The 25,048-nt window shown below is 35.0% G+C and overlaps 1 protein-coding gene across 2 annotated transcripts; it reads right to left on the reverse strand.

Moving 5' to 3' along the window:
* Nucleotides 1-556: 556 nt before the first annotated feature.
* On the reverse strand, nucleotides 557-25,032 carry LOC137399822 (serum paraoxonase/arylesterase 2-like). 2 transcript variants are annotated; one of them, XM_068086056.1, is made up of 9 exons: nucleotides 24,909-25,032; nucleotides 19,279-19,352; nucleotides 18,125-18,183; nucleotides 16,910-17,084; nucleotides 15,566-15,683; nucleotides 10,013-10,213; nucleotides 5,717-5,792; nucleotides 3,187-3,324; nucleotides 557-1,776 (listed from the first exon to the last, which is right to left on the reverse strand). In XM_068086056.1, exons 1-9 carry the CDS (start codon nucleotides 24,977-24,979, stop codon nucleotides 1,603-1,605), a joined length of 1,086 nt encoding a protein of 361 aa, XP_067942157.1. In that variant the 5' UTR covers nucleotides 24,980-25,032; the 3' UTR covers nucleotides 557-1,602. The 2 variants fall into 2 exon arrangements, with proteins under 2 accessions (XP_067942157.1, XP_067942158.1); XM_068086057.1 differs by lacking the exon at nucleotides 3,187-3,324.
* Between the last annotated feature and the right edge of the window lie 16 nt (nucleotides 25,033-25,048).

Raw genomic sequence — 25,048 nt, forward strand, 5'->3', positions numbered from 1 at the left:
GCTTTGTGAACGTTTGTCAACAGCGCTGTCGACACCATTGAAAAGCATTTCTTTGGAGCTGACCAAACTCTCTAAGTTTATATTGTATATTTTGGTGAGAAAAATAAAACTAAATATTATCACTCGCATTAGCATCCTATCAGCTCCGTGTAAAACCAACAGCCTGTTCAAAGCGAACGGTTTTGATCGTTCTTATTGTTACAGTATTATTGTTACAAATGGATGAATCTTAACAAATACATGTATAAAGCCACGTCACAAATTCAAAGATATACAGCAAACTACTAATTTTGGTGCGCATTTAAGTGCAACTTAGGAATCTGTCGATTTAGATGTAGTGAACTTCTGTTTTTTTTTTCTCTAAATTTTAAGCACAAGCGCAACTAAACTTGCTAAGACCAGCAGATCTGTTGTTTAGAGGATCTGAACAGAAAGACAAGATCATTAACCAGACCAACTATGAAATGTCTATGGAAGGAGGTTATCTTTGCCATCCTGGGTTATAGCTAACTCACCACATTTAGAGAAACTGTTTTTCATCTTTGTTAGCTTAAGATCAAACATGAGGTTTATAATATTAAAATAGAAAAAAGATAGGATACAGAAAAAGGGCTACTAGTGAGGCAGACATCAAATGGTATTTGATAAAAATGGGTCTCCAGCCTTCATCACTGTCTATTTCTTGATTTAAATAATTACATAACGTATAACATATTAATCACGTACACACATGTATTCTTTTAATTATTGCTATTTTTTGGGAAATACTGGACTAAAACACAATAAATTCATTTATTAATAATGGATTCTTCCAAACAAAACTTTAAAACAACTGTGGTGTCTAAATACAGTAAAAGTGAAAAACAAAGTAGAGTGCATGCGTTCTGTGACAAACAGGAAATGGATTAATAAATAATTGCAAAGAGAGTCAATCGCTGTATCGACTGTAAAAGTGAGATCACAGAGTCCCTAGTAGAGCTTCACAATTTCCGAAAATCACCGCACGATTCGATATTATTATGCCAAAAAACTTGTAAATTATTTAGCAATATTATTTTGCACAATTTAACTTGTAAAGATATTGTTTTTCTGTTCGTGGTAATTAGAAAGATTTATTTTATGAATTTCCTTGTGCGTGAAAGGCTATGGAATGAACTTACTATAAGACTAAAAGCCCAGTGTGTTTGAGTTCCAGTATCGCCCACTTTGAAAATCATCAGATGCGGGATAAATCGTCATTACACGATTACTGTATATTGTTTATACGATTGGCAGCATTTCTTTAAATGAGGGCAATTTTCAAATCATCTTCACCACCACCAAACAATTAAAACATCTTATTGTGAAGCTCTAGCCTCTCGAGGAACATGCATTAGAGAACATCTGAAAAAAGTGATCCCAAAAATAAATCAACAGCCTCATAGTAGAGGGTCAAAAATGATCATGAGTATGCGAACCTTTGGAAAGTATCGATTGTTATAAGTGTTCTTAAACATGATCGGGCAACAAATGATTTTAGGGGACGCAACGCACACAAATGCAAGATTTGATGACACTAGTAAGCAGGTGGCTGTGACCCAGATAGATAGGTGTGGCCGATAATTATGGTTCAGATAAATAATTGACATCGCACGTTATCAACTTGTCATTTATCGACCCAATCAAAAGCTTCCCTTCGCTATATATTCCAACAGTCGCTGCCTGAATAAGACTCGTGTCATCAGCAAAAACTGATTCCAGCTCTGCGGCTCCCAAAGGGTCCTTCACTCGAATCACCTGCAATTAATGCTGAATAGTTTACCACAATCCTATGAGTTTTTCAAATATTACTGATGTTACTAATCACAGTCACACTAAACACAGTTACTGTTACTAAACACAGTAGTCACAGTCACTAAACAGTCACAATAGAATCTGGATTATCCCCCATGGTAGGATAACCCTTACTTATTTAGCTCAGGGTCTTATGACATCTAGATGAGAAGATAATAACTCAATAATAGCACCTGGCTAGAATGGCTGGAGAACTAAGAGCTCTTAAAGGTTGACTTCCAACAAAATTCACAGTACAGTTATTTGGTATCAATAGATTCACCACGTCTAACTCTGTGGTGTTGTAGGTGCCAAATATGTGGAAATGTGATTACAAGCTATTAAAATCTCAAAAACGAAAAGCCGCCGTAGATTGGAATCTCTTTATTTCTCTGACGTAGTCATGACAGTTTGGTTATTGTCTTGTCACGTGATGTTCTCACATGAATTGAAAAGCCAATAAAAAGCTCAATATAAAACTTATCGTAGCACTAGTTTATGACAAATACTTCGGGTTTTACCGAAGACGTTGTATCAGATATAGATATCTAAAATATTCGTTGAAGTGATTGCAGTTTAAATTCGTAACCATTGGAGCACCCTTTTCCAACTTAAAAATAGCACAAAAAACATTAAACTTAAATATAATGCTTGAAAAGCTCAGTCTAATAAGAGATAAGCCCAGAACTCTGCCAAGCCTGAGTTAAACAAATCGGTAGACCATTTCATGTTTCAGTCAAATTATGGATGCTTTTTCTGAGTAAAATTGTAGATACCTGTGATAAGAACATAATAATACCCATAGGTTTCATAATAGCTAAAAAATATCATCTGCATGTTTGACAAATTAGTGATGTAATGGTCTAAACATCTGACCTGCAAACCACAGGTTGGGGTTGAATTGCTAAAAAAAGCCAGCGGTGGTGACAGAAATCGCATCTAACCTTAAATTGCTCTCTGCAACTGAGCCTGTCTCCAGTCATTGAGGTGTCCTTGACACTGGGCTCAGATATGTCTAGGCAAGATCACTAAGCTAATGTTTGAGTGACATTGCTTTTTAAAAACCAGGCACAGCCTTCGTTTGCCAAAAGCTATGTAGAAATCATACTCGATTTTCGAGAAATTGGTCACACAGCGTTTCGTATGCTTTTGTGTGACAGATGACAGCCCAATGTCAGCCAAGTGTCAAGTTATTCAAAAAACCAACTAAATTGGAATGTCAGTGGACAAAGCCAAAAGTGACATTGGACGACAACGGTTGTCAAGTGTCTATAGTCTATATGTATAAATTCATCTACCACTAAGCGGCGTACATGGCGAAGTTCTACAAAATGACACAAGATAAAATACCAGAAAACAAGGGGAGCAACTTACCGTAGAGTGGCACTTGCGATTAGAAGGGTCTTTCATATACTCAATCGTCTCCCCAAGGATGTTCTGACAGCCTAACCAAAGATTTCCAGCAGAATCTAGTTTTATGTTGTCGATGCTGCCGATATTCAAAGGAATAAACTAAAATAACAGCAAAAACAATTGACACTTAAAGATGGGCAAAGAGCCCAATGACTAAATTTACTATTCGGCGTCATCAAGTTGCAGATCTAGCCACGATTGGTGTCGATCTTTTTCTGATGATGAGCTGTTTACACTTTTATACATTGCCTGCTGCTCATATTAGCGATGCTCTTGAGGTAGGTCAAATAGGAAGATTTAGTCTTAGGCAGATACAAAAAGGAAAAGCTTAATACTTTAGAGCCAGACCTTGTACATAAAAGCAGGAGCCCTTATCCTATACACTATACCGTACTAACAACTTTTTGTCGACTCTGAAAGTAGTTAAGATAGCACAACTCCTTTGAACTGAATATCACTTTGAAGCTGAAAGCTTATATAACTCCTTAAAATAGAAATCAAATTAAGTGAATAAATTTTTTTTACACTGTTTTAATGAAGTGATGTTTTAGAGGTAGCTGAAGAAACATAATAGATGCAATACACAGAGTCTGATAGAGTGTATATTGTTATGAATAGAAAAACAAATAGTTTTAGTGTGAAGATCTTGTCGCTAAAGAGAGGAAACTTTCCTCTCTTTAGCGGAATGTCCAAACATTCGGAAAGACTGAATGTATTTTACAAACTTATGCAAGCTTGTAAAAGACATTCGGTCAGTTTGAGCATTAACAATTTGTCTAGAGACAAGAAATGATTTGATTCTTTTATTTTTATATATATTTTTCAAAGTATGTCCGTGGATAAGTTGGGATGCATTCCGGCTATAGATCTTAGAATCTTGAAATAAAGATTCCGTACCAAAGAAGATTCAATCTCGGACCCTGCCATTTGCCATTCTGATGCCCTACCCACTAGACTACAGAAATCGAATTACTAGCTTGCCAATATAGATAATTATATGAGAGCAAATAACTAACTTTGTCTATTTCTTAAATTCAATTACTAAGAATTTCTATGTGTGTCATTGGAAATTAATGTTCTGTCAAAAGTCATTTTTTATTTCTCGGTCAATTAGAAGTGTCCTTGGTATTTCGGCAATATCTCAAGAACCAATCATCCAATTGACTTAACACTTCAGCATTATACTAGAGACCTACTACACACAAAGCGACACACATTTGGTACTACTACCTAAAATGGAAGTAAAAAAGACAAAGTGAAACTACACAGTCGAGTTTACTCAGATGTACATGTAGGATCAGGTAGGAAAACAACTCCTCAAATTATCTCTGGCCCGGACTTCAAAGTGTTAACTAGCTCAAATTGGCTAACCGACATCTGGCAGAAAGCAAACTGGTGAATGTCCATAGCTATATGTAAATTGAACAAAAATTTAAAAGAGACTAACAATCGTCATCACCGATGCAATATATCATCTCACTATATCCATCCAAGGTATATAAGACCTAAGGCTACGGTTAAGTTCTGAGCTCAAATTTTCAATCATTTGGAAAATTTAGTAAGTTAAGGCAATGTTTAAGGTTGACTTGCAACAAAATTCCCATTACAGTTATTTGGTATCAAAAGATTCACCATGTCTTACTCTGCTGTGTTGTAGGTGAAAAATATGTGGAAATGTGATTACAAGCTCTTAAAAGCTCCAAAACGAAAAGCCGCCTTAGATTGGAATCAGTTTATTTCTCTGACGTAGTCATTACATTTGGTTATTGTTTTGTCACGTGACGTTCTCACGTGAATTGAAAGGCCAATAAAAGGCTCAATATAAAACTTCTCGTAGCACTAATTTATGACAAACACTTCGGGTTTTACCGAAGACCCCGTATCAAATATAGATGCTCGCTACTTTACAGTTTTGTTTTGGCTTGATCTAATCGTCTAGTCATAATCTGATCATGTGACCCATACTTCGCGAATAATTTCTGCAGCATTTTTCGATTATCACAGGTGATCAACAGGCTCGTCATGTTTATCAGACCATGATATGTACTCCTTTGAGCTGAGATTAAAATATTAAACGGATTTTCACGTTAGGTTATAAGATATCAGTGCTGAAAGTGACAGCATTACAATGACGATAAAACAGACACGTAAGAACAATAGACATGGTTTTAATGAATGCGTGAAGTATATTTGTGAAAATATTTCGACGAATGAGGTTGCATGAAAGTGTAAACAGAAGCACATTGTGTTCAACTACGTCCCATTTGAGCCGTTTTGAAAAAGAGATTCCAATCTACGGCGGTTTCGTGATGGCCGCGATTAACTGTTAGATTTTGAGCTTTTAAGAGCTTGTAATTAAATTTCCACATATTTGGCACCTACAACACAGCGGAGTAAGACATGGTGAATCTTTTGATGCCAAATAACTGTAATGTGAATTTTGTTGCAAGTCAACCTTTAAGCAATTGATGAGGTAGCCTGCAGATGTCACCTTGTATAACTTGAGAGTGTTGTCAAATCTCCTTGAGAATACTTTCACAGCACCTTTAGTAGCCACATACACATACCTGTAAATAGATAGTTATCTATATACCACTGCATATTCATGTTTATATCACTACAAATAAACACAAGAAAGTGCATACTAGTGTATATATCACTACCATTGCACACAGCAAAGTAAATATTAATGTATATAACGATACAACTATACACAAAAGATACATGCTAATGTATATGTCACTACAACAGTATACAATAAAGTTCATACTAATGTATGTATTTAACTACAATCGTAAATAGGAAAGTATATACTAAGGTACATGAATATATATTACAACAATAAAAAATGAGGTGCATACACTCAAACTTGCGACTGAATGCAAAGATGGTGACTAACGATAGAGATGCTGTACAGAAGGTTTCACAATTATACTGTATTCAGATATTGCTATTCAGCATAATTATAGTTAATTATTTATTAAACCAAAGTAAATACGAAATAGTAAAATAAAAAATTTCTTGACAAGCTGGTGGTTACGGTGGCCACTATAAAACAGAATTACTACCTTTAAGATACTGAGAGAAAACCTCTATGCTTTCAACAGTAAAGTGCTGACTTTAAGCATATATATATATAATATATATATAATATATATATATATATATATGTACTAGCTGTACTATCCAGCGTTGCCCGGGTATTAAAAATCAGCTTATAAACAATGAGAGGTAATGAGAGTTCCCTGCCACTTACTATTAGCCTAGCACAATGCCAATGAATAATTTGAGTAAGCTTACTATTGTGAGCTATCGCTTCTCATGACGTTACATCATCACTTTGCATCATGACCGAAAGCGGTGGCGTATTTGCTCCCTTATAGCGAAACGACATACATCGCCTCATAGCATCAAGCTTGTGTTGCTGAAGTGGTAAGGCATCGGACTGGTGAACCGGAGGATCTGAGATCAAATTTTCTGTTATACAGATTCTTTATTCCAAGATTTTCCCCCGACCAAACACGAGCGAAGCGATTGTTTGGGAGATTTATGATAACTGCATATGTGCACACCTCACGAAAATTATTCATCAACGGCCGTCGCAAACCCTTGTACCGAAATCTCATCGACAAATTTAACCATTTTTCAATGGAGTCGTTTAAGTATAATAACGATACAAAACACATATAAACCTATTTAAATATTTTGCTAAGTCTTTATTATTTGTAGAAAACTTCCTACACCTTACCCATCTGATCGAATTATACATAAATGGACAGATTAATTCGGCCTAAAATCGTTATTAAAACTTTACAAACCTTATTTTTATCAAAATTAAGACTGGCAAACGAAACGCCGAGCAACAGAGAATAGGACAATTAAGTTGTGCGCGTTTCACGAAAAAATAATGTGCACATTTCACCGGTCTATAGCATTGTCTAATTGCCGAAGGTTTCTGTAATTAACGTTGAAGTACTGAAAAGAAATCGTTTCTTTTTTGCCGATTTCAAAGAAACTGACATTTTGGACACTTATGAGTACTTTGGTATTCTAACTGATGTCCAAAGCAATGAAAGTGAAGGAAATGACGATGATATTTTTTCTAACAATTCTGATGAGATTATTACAATATTTAATTTTAAGAATAATTATTCGATTTTATAAGATTTAATTATAAGAATAAGCGTTCGAATTTACAAGATCGAAGTATATAGTGACTGATGTTGGGCTATATGTTACTGTTATTATTTTTTCTAAATATTTTTGTTAAATAGATTTTCTAAAAATCTTTATAAATATCACAGCTTCTTGATATTGTTAGCTATGACATTTTGAAATGTAAACAAAATTGCGCATTGGTTTTCTATTACTACTGTATTACTATATTAATAATATTGGTTATTCTAATAATATCAGTGTTTTATACTTCTAATATTGCATTTCTTCTATTGCGGGGAGAGATATAAACATATAATCTTTTCCTTTCATTATTGCTGTTTGTTGTACATAATAACACCCAGTACATTACAGCTACCATTGCAGTTATCCTATTGCACTGCAGTACCATTTGACTGCTAATATTGCATTTCTCAACTATCAGTACCCTTTCTTTTTTCCAATACCACTTTGGTCATGGGCTGTATGACAGGAGAATTTCTAGTAATAGCTATAGCTGGAACGACACACAAACAAACGACACTCAAATATATATAGACATATAGAGAAATATATATTTTTTATATATATATAAAATACATATATATATGTATTTTAAAATATATATAAGTGGAACTTCACTCTATAAGTTAAACATTTTATTAGCTCTGATTTATCATTGAGCACTCTGTAACGAACTGTGCAACATCCACTTTATGTATATGTATTTTATATATATATTTCTCAAATATATATAGATATATCTATATATATTTCTCAAAGTTTGTATGTATGTGGGTATGTATGTAGTTCCAACTATAGCTATTAAAATCTTAAAATAAAAAATCCATATTGCAGAAGATTTGTTCTTGCCAGTCTGACACCTTACCAATTCAGTCACACCAGCGTGATGTATTCATTAGGCACTATATGGGAACAAGTACGCTACCGCTTTCCGTCACGATGTAACGTTATAAGAAGCGGTAGCTCAAATTATCCATTGACATTATACCAGGCTAATAGCAAGTGGCAGGTAACTCTCATTACCTATCATTGTTTACAAGCTGATTTTTAATACCCTGGCAATGCCGGATAGCCCAGCTAGTGTGTGTATATATTTGAGTATATTGTGTGTATGTGCATGCATATGTGTGTATGCGTATATGTATGTGTATATACAGTGTATATATGTATGTGTATATGTGTGTGTATGCCTGTATAAGCATGTGTGTGCGTGTTAAAAAATATATGGATGCTTTAATAACAGGAAGCACAAAAATAGTATTGATTTGTAATTCTTAGACTTAATATTTGCTGTTCAGCAGTTGAGCATTGTTTACTATATTGTCTGGTCTGTAGCGGTATTAACAATTATATTTAAATGCAATTATCTTTAGAATTCTTGAAATTTTATGTTTAAAGGTTGACTTGCAACAAAATTTATATTACAGTTATTTGGTATTAAAAGGTTTACCATGTCTTCCTCTGCTGTGTTGTAGGTACGAAATATGTGGAAAGGTGATTAGATTACAAGCTCTTAAAAGCTCAAAAACGAACAATTAAAGAAACCGGTCGTAGGCTGGAATCCCTTTATTTTGATGGTGTACTCAACTCACCGTGGTTATTGTTTTGACATGTGATGTTATCACGTGAAATGAAAGACTAATAAAAAGCTCGATATCAAACGCCTCGTAGCACTAGTTTATGACAAACACTGGGTTCTAGTTTATGATCAAATATAGATGCTCGCTACTTAACAGTTTTGCTTCAGCTTGTCTATTCATCTAGTCTAATCTGATCATATTACCCATACTTCCTGCCAAATGGCACAAACAATTTCTGCAGCATTTTTCGACTATTGCAGGTGACCAACAGGCTCCTCATGGTTATCAGAGGATTATATGCACCTCTTCGAGCTAAGGTTAAAAAAATTAAACTAATTGTTGGGCTAGGTTTTGAGATATTAGTGCTCAAAGTGACAGCATTACAATGATGATGAAATAGATGCATAAGGACAATAAACATGGCTTTATTGAATGCCTGAAGTACATTTGCGAAAATATTTTGACGTATGAGGTCGCATGAAAGTGTAAACAGAAGCACATTGTGTTCAACTATGTCCCATTTGAGCCGTTTTGCGAGGGATTCCAACCTACAGCGGTTTCACGATGGCTGCGATTAACTGTTCGTTTTTGAGCTTTCAAGAGCTTTTAATCACATTTCCACATATTTTGAACCTACAACACAGCAGAGTAAGACATAGTGAATCTTTTGATATCAAATAACTTGAATGTAAATTTTGTTGCAAGTCAGCCTTCAAGTACATGCATGGAAATTCCGATTACAAAAATAATCTCTGGATGTGTACCATCATAAAAATATTATTAATCCTAGTATATCTATAGAAGAAACAGTCATATTCAATCAACTATTCAATAAAGTAAATAAGGACTGCAACTATGAAAACTCGTGCAATAATAATACGATACGTCAATATTTCTACTTATGAATTTAGACAAGCTGTTCCAAATTTGTTGACGTAACCTGCCATGACCTGCCATGAATGGACAAATCTCTTTTGTTGCATGACCTTGACTAGTTTACAATGATCCGTAGCAACAAATGCCCTTACCTGTTGTCACCTGTCAATCCATTGGGTAGATGCAAACCATCAACAGCACTTTGGTAGTTATCTCCCTCGACATAGACAACATTAGAAATAGGCATGTAGAGAATAAACTCTATGAAGGCCATAAACTTGTCTCTGAATCTCGCATGCATGAGGTTAGAAAGGTAGAAACTGTCTTCTCCTGTGCAGAACACCGAGTTGAGGCTGTCAAATGTCGATAAAACAGTATTTTTAAAATGAAAACATAATACAATACTAATATGGAGAACCAATGCTAAAGCAAAAAGTAATACTGTGGAGGAGACAGGTTGGGTGCCAAGCCAAGCTGAAGACAAGGCCGACTAAAAATTGGCCAGCCAGGTATGATAAAAACGATCTGGCTCTCGACAGCAGGAAGAGCTAAACTCAGAGCTGTATGAAAATGGGCTGCGTCTCTATTCAGTGCGCGGAAGGAGAGAAGCGATGACAAAATTACTAGCTATAAGATACTGAGAAAAAACCTGTAATGCTGCCAACAGTAAAGTGCTGACTTTGAAATAAAATTTGTATAATTTTTAGCTTTTAAAGAGCTTTACTAGGATGAACCAACTTTGCTAGATTAAAAAGTATTTTAAAATTTCTTTTAAAATATTTAAAAAAAAATTCTAGAAATTCCCCTGTCATACAGCCAACGACCAAAGTGATAATAGGAAAAAGAAAGGGTACTGCTGGTTGTTGAAAAAGTAGTTACAACAGGTCAGAATTCTACAAAAGTAGAACTCTTTAGTCAGATTTTGTAGGCTTCGCCTATAACATCTACTAAAGAATTCTCTGAATCAGATGAGTTGTTATTATTTTGAGTAGCGTGTTGTTGAACATTAGCATTTGATGTTGATGGTTGCTGTGCGGACCTTTTATTTCTCCTCCTCCCTTATAATTGGGAAACACATGGACGGCCACTGCGACGACGTGGTGTTCTGGAAGGTTGTATGTCCATGGTAGTTGTCAAGTTGTTTTGAAATGAAATTCAAAAGGTCATTTATGCAAAACAAAAGGTTGTATAAAAATCAGACCTAATCTACTGCTATCTCAAACCTATGTTTTACAACAATAAAATAAATGCTAATTCAAGCTGCAGGCCTAACCTACTGTACGTAATTTAACTAACAACAACAACAATGAAATATGTTTATTATATCTCCGAAATGCAATATTAAAAGTAAAATGGCAAGCTGCCGTGTAATATACACAGTTTGGAAGTTGTGTTGGAAAGTTGGTTGTGTTGAATGTAAAATGGTTTTGACAGCGATATGTAACAGAAAGCAAGCATTAGCATTAACACGTCTGGAAGTTTTCTGCAAATTGGAGTAAAATAAAGAAATATTCTTGTGACAAAGAGGCATTGTAGTTCGGCCCTAGCTTGTAGATATGATGTAAAGAAATCTGGCTAATGTTCTAGATAATTTAATGAAACCTTCGGTAATTGGACAAAAAACATAGGCTGATAAACTGTGTACCACATTTTCGTACCTGTAAATCGGTCTACGCCTCAAACGGTCTACGTTAATTACAAAAACCTTCGGCAATTGGACAATGCAATCATTATATACTTCGATATTGTAAATTCTAATGATTATTATTATAATTAAGTATTCCCACGACCACACGAGCGGAGCGGAAGTGTGGGAGTTTTTATGATAAATGCATGTGCACACAACTTACGAAAATTATTTATCAACAATGAGACGAACCCTTGTCAAGAAATTTCATCAAAAAATTTAAGCATCGGAATGTAAAGTCGTTAAAGTATAATAACGATACAAAACACATTTAAACCTATTTAAATATGTTACCAAGTCTTTGTAAACCTTCGATAATATTTTAAAACTTACCCATCTGATCGGATTATACACAAATAGACAGATTAATTTGAACGAAAATTGCCACAAAAAGCTTGAAAAGCTCGGTTTAATAAAAGTTAAGACCGAAAATTGAAACGCCAATAAAGCCGTGCGACCAATTGTAGAACTATTTAGCAGTGCGCATTTCACGAGAAAACCGTGCTCATTTCATCAGTCTATGGCATTTTTTACTTGTATTCGAATTTATTCGAATGTTTCTGTAATAAACGTAAACCGTTTGAGGCGTAGACCGATTTACAGGTACGAAATTGTGGTACACAGTTTATCAGCCTGTGTTTTTTGTCCAATCACCGAAGGTTTCATTATTTGAAACGTTAGCCGAAATTCTTTACAACTTATATGCAAGCTAGGGCCGAACTACAACGCCCCTTCATGACGAGAACATTTTCTATTTTGCTACATTTTTATACGCGTGAATGCTCCTACTCGCTTTCTGTCAAAGATCGCTTATCAAAACCATTCTACATTCAACGCAACCAACTTTCAAACTGTGTATAGTACACAGTAGCTTGCCATTTTACTTCTAATTTTGCATTTCAGAGTTATAATAAACATATTTCTTTATTGTTGTTGAATTACATACATTACAGTAAATTAGGCCTACAGCTTTATAACATTTTTATAACAGCTTTTATTTTGCTGCAGTTTGCAAAAATCTTCGAGACGCGTGAACGCTCATAGGTTTTCTATTATTGCTGTATTACTATATTAACAATATTGGTTATTTTAATATCAGTGCATTTTACTTATAATATTGGCCAACATTGCATTTCTCCTATTGCAAGGAAGAGATATAAACGTGTAATATTTTCCTTTCATTGTTGTTGTTTGTCATGACCAAACACTTTTTAAATAAATTTTCTAAAAACCTATATAAATACCACAACTTCTCGATATTGCTACCTATGACGTTTTGAAATGTAAACAAAATTGTGTATTGGTTTTCTATTAATACTATATTAATAAAATTGATTATTCTAAGAATATCAGTGCATTTTACTTCTAATATTGACCAATATTGCATTTCTCGTATTGCAGGGGGAAAATATAAACATCTTTTCCATTCATTATTGCTTATTGTTGTATATAATAACACCCACACCCAGTACATTACAGCTACCATTGCAGTTATCCTATTGCACTGCAGAGCCACTTGATTGCTAATATTGCATTTCTCAACCATCAGTACCCTTTATTCTTTTGCCAATATCTCTGGCCATCTCTTTGGTTGTGGGCTGTATGACAGTGGAATTTCTAGTATAATAATTTTTTTATCCCACGACCAAACGAGCGGAGTGAAGTGTGGGAGTTTTTATGATAAATGCATGTGCACACAACTTACGAAAATTATTCATCAACAATGAGACGAACCCTCGTCAAGAAATTTCATCAACAAATTTAAGCATCGTTATGTAAAGTCGTTAAAGTATAATAACGATACAAAACACATTTAAACCTAATTAAATATGTTACCAAATCTTTGTAAACCGTCGGTATTATTTTAAAACTTACCCATCTGATCGGATTATACACAAATGACAGATTAATTTCAACGAAAATCGCCACAAAATACTTGAAAAGCTTGGTTTAATAAAAGTTAAGACCGAAAATTAAAACGCCGAGGGACAGATAATAGAACGATGAAATCTTGCGCATTTCACGAAAAAATAACGTGCACTTTTCACCAGTCTATAGCATTGTCGAATTGCCGACGGTTTTGGCAATTAACATAGGAGTACAGAAATCGTTTCATTTTTGCCGATTTCAATTTTTTAATTTTCATTTGCCGACACATTTGAATACTTTCCCATTCTAACTGATGTCCAACGCAGTATAAGTAAAGCAAATGACGATGATATTTTTTAACGTTTCTTATGAGATTATTACAATAATTATTTATAAGTTTGGATGACTACAGAACAATGACTACGAAGTGCAAACTTTCTAAAAATCTAACGCAGTGTAAGTAAAGGCATGACGATGATATTTTTTCTAACGGTTCTAATGAGATTATTGCAATAATTAATTATAAGTTTAGATGACTACAGGACAATGACTACGTAGTACAGATTTTCTAAAAATCTATATAAATATCACAACTTCGTGATATTGTTAGCTATGCGGTTTTTAAATGTAAACAAAATTGTGCATTGGTTTTTTATTATTGCTATATAAATAATATTGGTTATTCTAATAATATCAGTGCATTTTACTTATAATATTGGCCAATATTGCATTTCTTTTTTTGCAGGAGGAGAGATATAAACATATAATCTTTTCCTTTCATTATTGCTATTTGTTGTATATAATAACACCCAGTGCATTACAGCTACCATTGCAGTTATCCTATATGACTGCTAATATTGCATTTCTCAACCATCAGTACCCTTTCTTTTTTCCAATATCACTTTGGTCGTGGGCTGTATGACAGTGGAATTTCTAGTAAAATAAAATAATTAATTTGAATAATAAAATCGGCAAAAAAGAAACGATCCCTTTTTAGTACTTTTAAATTAATTACAGAAACCTTCGGCAATTGAACAATGCCAAAGACTGGTGAAATGTGCACGTAATTCTCGTGAAATTTGGACGACTTAATGATTATACTATCTGTCGCACGGCCTTATTGGCGTTTCATTGGCTGGTCTTAATTTTGACTAAAAAAGGCTTCTCGAGTTTTTATTTCGATTTTAGGCCAAATTAATCTGTATATTTATGTATAATCCGATGAGATCGGTTAGTTTTAGGATATTACGGAAACTTTTCAAAGACTTGGTAACATATTTAAATAGGTTTATATGTGTTTTGTATCATTATTATACTTAAACGACTCTACACAAAAATTGTTAAATTTGTTGATGGGATTTCGGTACAAGGGTTTGGTCACAGCCGTTAACGGATAATTTTTCGAGAGTTGTGTGCACATATGCATTTATCATAAATCTCCCATAAACAATCGCTTCACTCGTGTTTGGTCGTTGGAATATTCAAAAAAATTTTATGTTACATATTTCAAAAACTTCATGTTAAACATTTAAAAAAATTTATTTTAAATATTTAAAAAAATTTTTTGTAACAAATTTTAAATCAGCTAGAAATGAATGTTCATAGAACTTTCAATGAATCAAGGATGGTAAATGGTACGATTAATATACACGTAAAAGCACTTGGATCACTGCCTTATTAGAAATGAATTCATGGCAGGTTCTCCTTCAGCTATAAGTTGCAGTTAGATTAAACTGTTCAACTTGGAAAGTACGCAGAAAAAAGCGATAAACCTCAGCAGATTATGAAGCGTTGACCGAGTCTTGCTGCATTTTTAGAAGAGAGATACATGTATATGTATCTATGCGATTACATATAAAGTATCAAATGTTATGTACTTTATTCCGAGAATAAAATTTATTCTCGTATTTATTACGTATTTAATATGTATTTCAACAACATATTTCAACAATTTCAACAACGTATTTCAGCAATTTCAACAACGCATTTAATACGTTGTTGATATTGACGAAAGTTGGTGTTATCTTGATATGGCTAAAGCCCTAAAATCCTTTACAATACTTTCCTAATGCAAACACACATACAATAGGTGTGTACTTATGACGATAAATACGTGAAATAAGAAAATGTAAAACAACATAAAACATACTTTTTCATAAACTTGGAGTTCTCATAGATCTTTGTTAGAGTCAGCATCCCCTCTCCATCGTAGAGAAACCTCGCCACGCGTTCTGGCATATGCAGCACCACAAATACTGATATGGAGTCTATAAATATGTAAGAATGATTAGTAATTCACAATCTTGACTAGGCATATGACAAGCACAAAGAATGCCTCTTAGTTGTGGAAGCATAACTCCAAAGCTATATTTTTTCTGCAGAGCTTTTAAAAAATGTTGTTAATAGTAGAATGTCCGAGTGATGTAGAATATCTAACAGATTTCACGCTTGTCAAACATATTTTTCCCCATTCTGTTTAGCTTCTAAAAATGGAAAAATAAAAACAGGATACCTTTGATAGTTATGCTCCAGTCAAATGAGTTTAGTAAGAACCAAAGACTACTGCAATAGGGTTGCTTGTATCGAGTTGACAACAACAAATCAATTCTTAGTACAAAGAACTTTTGTGAGTCAATCTGCTGGCTCTAAATATGGTCAAACACAATCGGTTAACATTAAACCCATAAACTATGGGTTAGTCAGAACACGCTTATATAACCAATATCTTATGGTATTTGTAGTTTGCTTCTGTTCCGTATACACTTATTTTAAAGGTTTAAACTAATATAAAAACATATCAACTCCCAGTAATTTCTTTCCACCAAAAACTTCAAAACCACAAATATTTTTTAAAGAAGTGTAATCATGAAGCTGTCTACTGTACCTACTGTATCACTGTACCTACTGTATCATTTTACCTACTGTATCATTTTACCTACTGTATCATTGTACCTACTGTATCACTGTACTTACTGTATCACTGTACCTATTGTATCCCTGTAACTACTGCAGCTCTTTACCTACTGTATCCCTGTACCTACTGTATCACTGTACCTACTGTATCACTGTACCTACTGTATCTCTGTACCTACTGTATCTCTATACCTACTGTATCCCTGTACCTACTGCAGCTCTTTACCTACTGTATCCCTGTACATACTGTATCACTGTACCTACTGTATCACTGTACCTACTGTATCTCTGTACCTACTGTATCTCTATACCTACTGTATCTCTGTACCTACTGCACCTCTATACCTACTTGTATACCTTGTGTATTGTTATAGTGATACATGCATTAGTATGTACTTTCTTGTGTATTGTTATAGTGATACATGCATTAGTATGTATGTACTATCTTGTGGCAATAAACGATCATTTTATTTCTGTCGTATTTATTTCTGTTTGCTAGTCAAACAACATTGTTGACAACTTTAATGTTATTTCGCAGCACCCATCTAGACTTCTGAAAAGGTATTCAAAGTAATCTCACTGTTTTCGTGCAGCCAATGATCGATCCCGTGAGGCTCAAAGTGTTCACCTACAGGCCAATCTAGCAGCGTCAGCTTGTGAGCGATGCTCGTGTCTCCAGTTGTATTCACTACATACAGCTGGCCATTGGCTGTGTTGGTACTGTAGTCAAATTCCTCAGCAAACCCTGTCAGCCCCTGCAGCAATGTAAAATATGTCAACAAAAGTGTATCTGCTATAATTATTTTAAAACTCTGGTCTTGTAATCTTGAAAACGGCGCATTGAAGTGCTGCATAAAATGTTGTATTGCAATGGTCTCGAACCCGTGACCTTCCACTTGCTAGACCAACAGTCTACCACTTGCACCACTCAGTAAACTAGTTGGAGGTACTTTCACTTTAATGTATAGGTAAACCAGTTGGAGGTACTTTCACTTTAATGTATAAATAAACTAGTTGGAGGTACTTTCACTTTAATGTATAGGCAAACTAGTTGGAGGTACTTTCACTTTAATGTATAGGTAAACTAGTTGGAGGTACTTTCACTTTAATGTATAGGTAAACCAGTTGGAGGTACTTTCACTTTAATGTATAGATAAACTAGTTGGAAACATTTTTAGTTTAATATATACATATAATCATATATAATGATATATATAAATAATGCTGAACACTAAGTGTATAATATATATATATCATATACTTAGTGTTCAGCATATTATATATACATATTTATATATACATGTATATATATGTATATATATATTTGTATATACATATATACATAGTTTTATATATACATATAAAATATAATGATATATATAAATAATGCTGACCACTAAGTATATAATATATACATATAATGATATATACAAATGATGCTGATTATTCAATGGAATGATAAAGAATCAAAAGAAAATAGAAGGAAGTTGTTTACTCTACCTTTCTGACTCGTTGGATATGTCAAAGCAACTCTAATCATAGCAGCATAGTGTTACCTGTTTTGGACACGTATTTCAGTCTTGAAGCTACCAGACTTTTGTCTAATTCAAACACCAAAAATTTTGAATATGTAGTTAAAAGTTGTGTACTGAGTTACAAAAAATTGCAGAATGGTAAGACAATAAATATTTTGTGACTAATCAACATGGATAATCACAAGATATGCATTAATATTGAGTTAAGAGTACCGTGTACCAATATGTAGATTATCACTTTGAATGATAATATAACTTACAGATGTTATAATTGCTTGGCCAGTAGGAAGAAGGGTGATGTCTTCTGCTCCATGAGTGGCTACAATGTTAATCCTGCATCGGTTAATCTAGAAGGTTGAAGATTTTATAGTCATTCTACGCCAACAATTGTAGGTTGAGTTACGCTATCCACTTTCAGAAATGTCACCTTCTAGTATACAAATGCATAGGAGAGTTTACAGGTGTACAAATTCATAGGAGAGGTTACAGGTGTACAAATACACAGGAGAGTTTACAGGTGTACAAATTCATAGGAGAGGTTACAGATGTACAAATGCATAGAAGAAGGTACAGGTGTACACATTCATAGGAGAGGTTACAGGTGTACAAATACACAGGAGAGTTTACAGGTGTACAAATTCATAGGAGAGGTTACAGGTGTACAAATGCATAGCAGAGGGTACATATGTACAAATGCATAGGAGAGAGTACATGTGTACAAATGCATAGGAGAGGTTGCAAATTCAAAGAAACTTATTTGCCATTTGAACAAAACCTCCAGTGCACATAAATGAAATGTAGTGTTTGGCATCTATTAAAAGCTGAGAATATACTATCCTAACTACTTGCTCATGGCTGTTCTTCACTTTTTCTATTTGCACTAAAATTTTGTATTAAAATTATGCAATAGCTTGATTCATTTTTGTATTTGTGGAGAAAAACGTATTTCATTATACTCAATATATATTACAATGCAAAAATAGTTTTTAACATAAAATGAAATATATTCATTTTTTGCTAATCAAAATTTTCCCATTTTTTTTGCTCAAAATCACAAACTTTCAATAAAATATATTTTCAGCTTAGTAACAATTAGAAAATACAATATTTTTATTTAAGTCTATCTTTATTATAGTAGGTTAAGCCTCTGGTCGCAGACATAGAAATGAAAGAAATAAAATTATAAATAAAATTGGTTAGGACACAACAATAATACTCCAGAATTTTACAATTTATCTCCCATGAATTTGAAAAATATGCAAACAATTGAAAATGAAATACGTTTGTCCACATACCATTTGTGTAGCTGTAAAAAAATTGTGCACAAAAGTCAAAAGTTTGCAGGCAAGCAGGGAACCAATCTACAACATCATTACTTTAGGTAAGATGTACAATTACTGTAATAATAACTTACTTATGCCTTTCACCTGTTCACACTTGCCAGGGTAATGCCGTACTATAGTATTACCAAAACTCAAGTAAATATACCTGCAATAGGAGAATATTGAATCATATACAGAGCTTCAGAGATGGAGGAAAACTAAGGCCATACACAAACTAAATCTCTACTGAAATGTTAGCCCCAACTGTAACTCTAACCCCTGATATATGCAATCCCTTTTGTGTGCATCCCTGAGAGGAACTCAGATCTACAACCCCTTTCGTATGCGTCCCTGACAGAAACTCCAAGATACACTTTTTGTAAGCATCCTTGAAAAGAGCTCAAATCTACAATCCCTTCCGAATGCATCTCTGAGAGGAATTCAAATCTGCAACCCTTTTCGTAGACGTGGCTGAGAAAAACTCAAATCTACAGCTCCTTTTGTATGCATCCCTGAGAAAAACTTGAATTTACAACCCCTTTTTTATGTATCTCTGAGAGGAACTCCAATCTACATACTTTTCCCCATGCGTTTCTTAGAGGAACTCAAATCTAAAACTTTTTCTGTATGTATCCCTAAGAAAAACTCAAATCTACAGATCTTTTTGTATGAGTTCCCTGACAGGAACTCCACAGTGAAAATTCAGTCTGCTGTTCTTTGGATATTCTCATATTTGCTACTATGTTCAGATTAAAGAAAAATAATACAGTTGTAAGTGTGAACAGACAGGCATCAGACATTCTATACATTAAAATAGTTTATGATTATCAACACATGCTAGCGTAGTGAATGTTTAATTCTTGTTGTCAATACATCTATGCTTTCATAATAAAAACAACAGTTAATCCGACACGTGGAACAAGAATAATTCACTTCATAATCATCCGCACATTAATGTCTGCCTGTTTAACGGATAATTCTCCACTGCCTTATTTTTTACTAGTTTTCGTTATTCAGAGTTGTTAAAATCTTTGTTGTAAGTAGGCTAAAAAAACAATGCATATTTGACTATTTAATTATAGTAACAAACAATTCCAGTTGGGAGCATTATGGTAGCCTTCCATTATCAACCTGCTAATGTTTCAGTTGCACATAATTGGATGAAAATGACTTTGTTCCCTAGACAGTAAATCTGCGTAGCATTTGCTCCATTTATAAATATGCCTCATCTGTTCGCAAACCTAGTATCTCACTCTAAAACTGGGATTAAGCAGCAACAAAGTAAGGAAGTGGCGTCAGCTGCAGAGCTTGAGGTCGTAGACTTGAAGCCTGCATATCTGCAAATACAAGTGTCCGCGGACTTGTGAAAGCATCAGGTTGTGAAATATAAGGGCACACACTATGCGCTGACATGGCTGGGTTTTGGCCTGTCATGTGCTTCCAGGATTAAGGCACCAATTCTTGAGAAGGTTCTTTCGCTGGACAGACGTGTTCGTCATGCTACAGATCACTGTATTGGTGATATAGTAATTCAGAAGTCAATACTTGAGGCCAAAGAAGTGCGTGGGCACCTTGCTAAGTACAGACCCAAAACGAAAGAGCTGAAAGACTCAAAGAGGGTCGATTGTTGGAAATTGCTCTCAAGGGAGACTCTAGCGGGCATTTAAAAATGGTTAGAGGTACTGTTTTCACTAAAATCAGCTTCAAACTAGTGAGGCAGACGAAGCAAGAATTTTTCTATTGGTGCGGCAAATGGATTAGTCACTACCTTTGATTAGTCACTCATTTCATTTAGCGAACAACCTATCATCAATTATAAAAGTTCAGCTCATGTGTTAAAGACGGATAAAGCAGAACATCTAACATGTTTTGAACTTGAATGAACTTGAATGAACTCAAATCTTGTAAGAAGCTAGACATCGTGCGTAGAGTTGAATGCGTCAAGACTGAAAACATAAATTTCTGAGTATCAAGACTGTTTTACAGGTATTGGGTGCCTCGATCGGGAACATTAATCAAGGTTGATCCCAAGGTGAAACCCGTTATTAACAGAGCTCACAGAATCCCGTTAGCCATGACATACAGAGTCAAAACAGAGCTATAGAAACTGGAGGCTTTAGACACCCTAGTCAAAGTTGGTGAGCCTAATGAATGGGTTAGCAGTATGGTTGTAATGGAGAAAACAGATGGCAGTATAAGGATATGCCTGGACACCGGAGAGCTTAACAAAGCTGTGCTTTGAAAACACCATTGCATACCCACCCTTGATGACATAGCTCATAAACTTGCAGGTGTGAACCTATTTATGATTATTCATATGAATTATTGATTGTTGATTGCTTATTGGCATGTTCTATTGGATTAGACAGAAAGAGTCAATTACTTACCACGTTCAACTTTCCCTTTGGTAGGCGATGTTTTAAAAGATTGCCTTTTGGCATGAACTCATCAGCTTAAGTCTTTGAAAAGAGAGTTGATGAGATATTTGGTGACCTCAAAATGAGAATATACTTTGATGATTTGATAGTGTGTGGAAGAAATCAACAGGAGCACGACAACGATCTTACGCAATTACTAGAGAGGGCTATTACTAGGAAATACAATGTGAAGTTCAACCAGGATAAGATGCAGCTGGACCAATTGAGGTGAAGTACTTAGGCCACATAGTATCTGCATCTGAATGACACCCAGACTCTGAGAAAGTAAAAGCCATATTTGAAATACCCAATCTAACCGATACCAAAGGAGTTCAAAGATTAATGGGTTTATTTTCATCATATCTGAACTCACTGAACCGTTCAGGGTACTTTTAAAAGCTGATGGTTCAGAATAGACTTGGGGCCTGGAACAAGATAAAGTCGTAGGTAAAATAAAATGAGCTCGCACTAGTGAGCCTCTCCTCCAGTCCTTTGACGTAAAGAAAAAGACAACGTTGCAAGTTGATTCTTCAAAAGCAAGTTTGGGAGGAGTTCTTATGCAAGACGGTCACCCCGTAGCCTATGCTTCCTGTGCTCTAACAGAGACAGAGCAAAACTGGCCTTAAACTGATAAGGAGTTGCTAGCTATTGTATATGGGTTTAAGAAATTTTACAGCTATGTGTATGGTCAATCAGTCGATGTTCAAATTGATCAAAACCCTCTAATAAATATTGTGAAAAAAGACCTGCACAAAGCACCACCTCGCCTGCAGAAGTTACTTTTGCGGCTGCTTAAGTATCATGTGCACCACATCTCTTTTGTTCCTAAAAAAATTTTTTACCTGGCCAACACCTTATCTAGTGCCAAAATTGGCAACAAAGATGGAAATTTAGAGAAGGATGTTATAATAGTCCATACGATACAGATTAGCGAAGGCAAAGAGATTGCCCTACGTGCTGCTTACCAAAACGATCAAACCCTGACTCAATTAAAAGCCATCATCCTAAATGGTTAGCCTTGAAACTCCAAAGGCAATGCATCTCAAAAATCCACCCATTTTGGAACGTTCGTGACGAAATCTGCATCCAGGACGACTTAATTTACAAGATAGAACAGCTATTGGTACCTAGTAAGCTTTGCAAGGAATACCTCCAGATTCTACACAGAGGGAATTTAGGTGTGACCAAGTGCACATAACGAGCTCATCAGTACATGTTTTGGCCTAGCATGGCCGCGGATATTAGGCAAATGATATCCAATTGTGCAACATGTCAGAAATATGCCAACCAACAACAGTGAGAACCATTAATTTCTAATGAAGTGCCCCAGCTGCCATGGAGCAAAGTCGGTATGGATCTGATGGACTTTCAGAGCAAAACTTAACCTGTTGTCGTAGATTTCCACTCCCACTACGCAAAAGTGTGTCTAGTGAAACGAAAACAAAGCGAGGATGTGGTTGAGGCCCTGAAATAAGTATTTGCTGTTCATGGTGTACCACTAGAAATAATTGCTGACAACATGCCCTTTAACAGTGTTTTTATGGCCAAGTTTTCATCTGACTGGCATTTCATGATAGCTACGTCAAGCCCAACTGCCCTAAATCCAACAGTCCAGCTAAACGGTTTGGGCAAACTATCAAGAACTTTCTACGTAAAGCTGCTGGGTCCAACAATGGACTGTATGTGGCCCTGCTTGCACATGCCTCTGGCTGGCCTACCTTCTAGCCCATTAGCCCAGCTGAAATGCTGTTTAATCGAAACATTCAAGACCCACTACCTTGCACCCTTAATCATCTAAGTCAGGAGTTTCCAATTAGGTTCGTTGGTTTCCCCCTTTCAGACTACGAAAACTCTATTTCCCTCTATTCTATCAGGCTTCGTTTTGCTTTCAATCTGCACTTCTTCATATTTTAAAATTTCTGCATACCACAGCGCCAAATATTAAGTGTCACAGCATTTAGTATGTAGTGCTATCTTTATAAAGGTCTGGTCAGAATCTTATTGGTGACAAGGAAATGGAAAATCCTCAAAGTTATAGAAAGTATGATGCAACTATGAATCACAAAATAGTACACAATGTAATAAACACCCAGTTTATTAACAACAAACAACAATATGCAGCATGTAACTATTATGCACAGCTTTGCAAATACAATGTATTAGCAAAAATTTGTAAATACGGCTGCCAGAATTCCCCTGAAAATGAAAATTTCCCCTCTTGGGGGAATTCTTCACCATTTGGGAACCACTGATCTAAATCATAGAGCTATGAATGCTTATGATGCTCTAGTGGTGAGACATAGAGAACAAAAATCACCTTGACAAATCGGCTAAATCTTTCAGACCTTACGGTGATGGAGAGGGTGTGATGATCAAGACTAAAAAGTAAAAAGGAAGAAGCATGAGTGCCAGCTCGTGTGGTAGAAGCGCACATTACATCAAGAGTATCCATTGTTGATAATGGTCTGAACCATGTCCAGAGAAACAGAATACACATAAATTCAGCTATAAATGACGACCATTGGAATATTACACCCATTTACGACCATTTACACCCAGGCCTTCTGTAAGGAGGAGTACCCAAGAAAATAGAAGAACCCTTCCGTCACGTTTCAGTGACTTGGCCCTTCAGTTTCAGGCCCTTGTATACCTATATGTACTTATAATATTAGTCTGTAGCTACAAAAAGCATGTAATACTCACCTAGCCAGTAACCTGTTTAAGATTGCCGTTCTGTAATACCCGGCTAGGGTTATTTCAACTAGTCCTACACTACACTCAAAATTATTCTCGCAAAGACTACTCTCACTAATTACTCATTTTACTATCATCAATGATATACAGCCCCCACATGGGGGCTGTATATCATTGCTATCATACTCATTAAATACTCAAAAGGGAGGATGTTATATTATTATTAGTACCTTATCACATGATCGTCACGTGGCTTTAAATTCAACATAAAAGTACAAGAAACGTACTACTTGATTCGCATAGAGAACCAGGTTGCTACGAGATGCCTTGTGATATTATGTCAACAAATTGGGTTAAACAATTAGAAATCTAGTAAGGCTGGCTAGCCACTTATATGTAGATCCGTAATATCGTCAACAACACTACTGACATGCAACAACACTAATACAGGTAGTACACCATATAACAAGCATAATAAAAACAAAGCTACGGGGGCAATAATCGAGTTACAGCTAAAATTTCACATTAATAATAAATCCTTCGTATTCTACAAGGACACTAACTACATATTGTTGATTTGATTTTAAAACTTATTAGGCAATTGAACTTACGCCAAATTTGCAACATGTTGTATCGCTACAGCAAACAAAGCCAGCAAAAGAACTTGCACATATTTATTCATACTGCGATTCGCTAACGAGTGTTTGGAAAATTACTAGCTCGGTCAACTTTAGCACTAGCGGAAACGGAA

Source organism: Watersipora subatra, chromosome 7 (genome assembly GCF_963576615.1).
Source record: "Watersipora subatra chromosome 7, tzWatSuba1.1, whole genome shotgun sequence".
In the NCBI taxonomy this organism is placed as follows: domain Eukaryota; kingdom Metazoa; phylum Bryozoa; class Gymnolaemata; order Cheilostomatida; family Watersiporidae; genus Watersipora; species Watersipora subatra.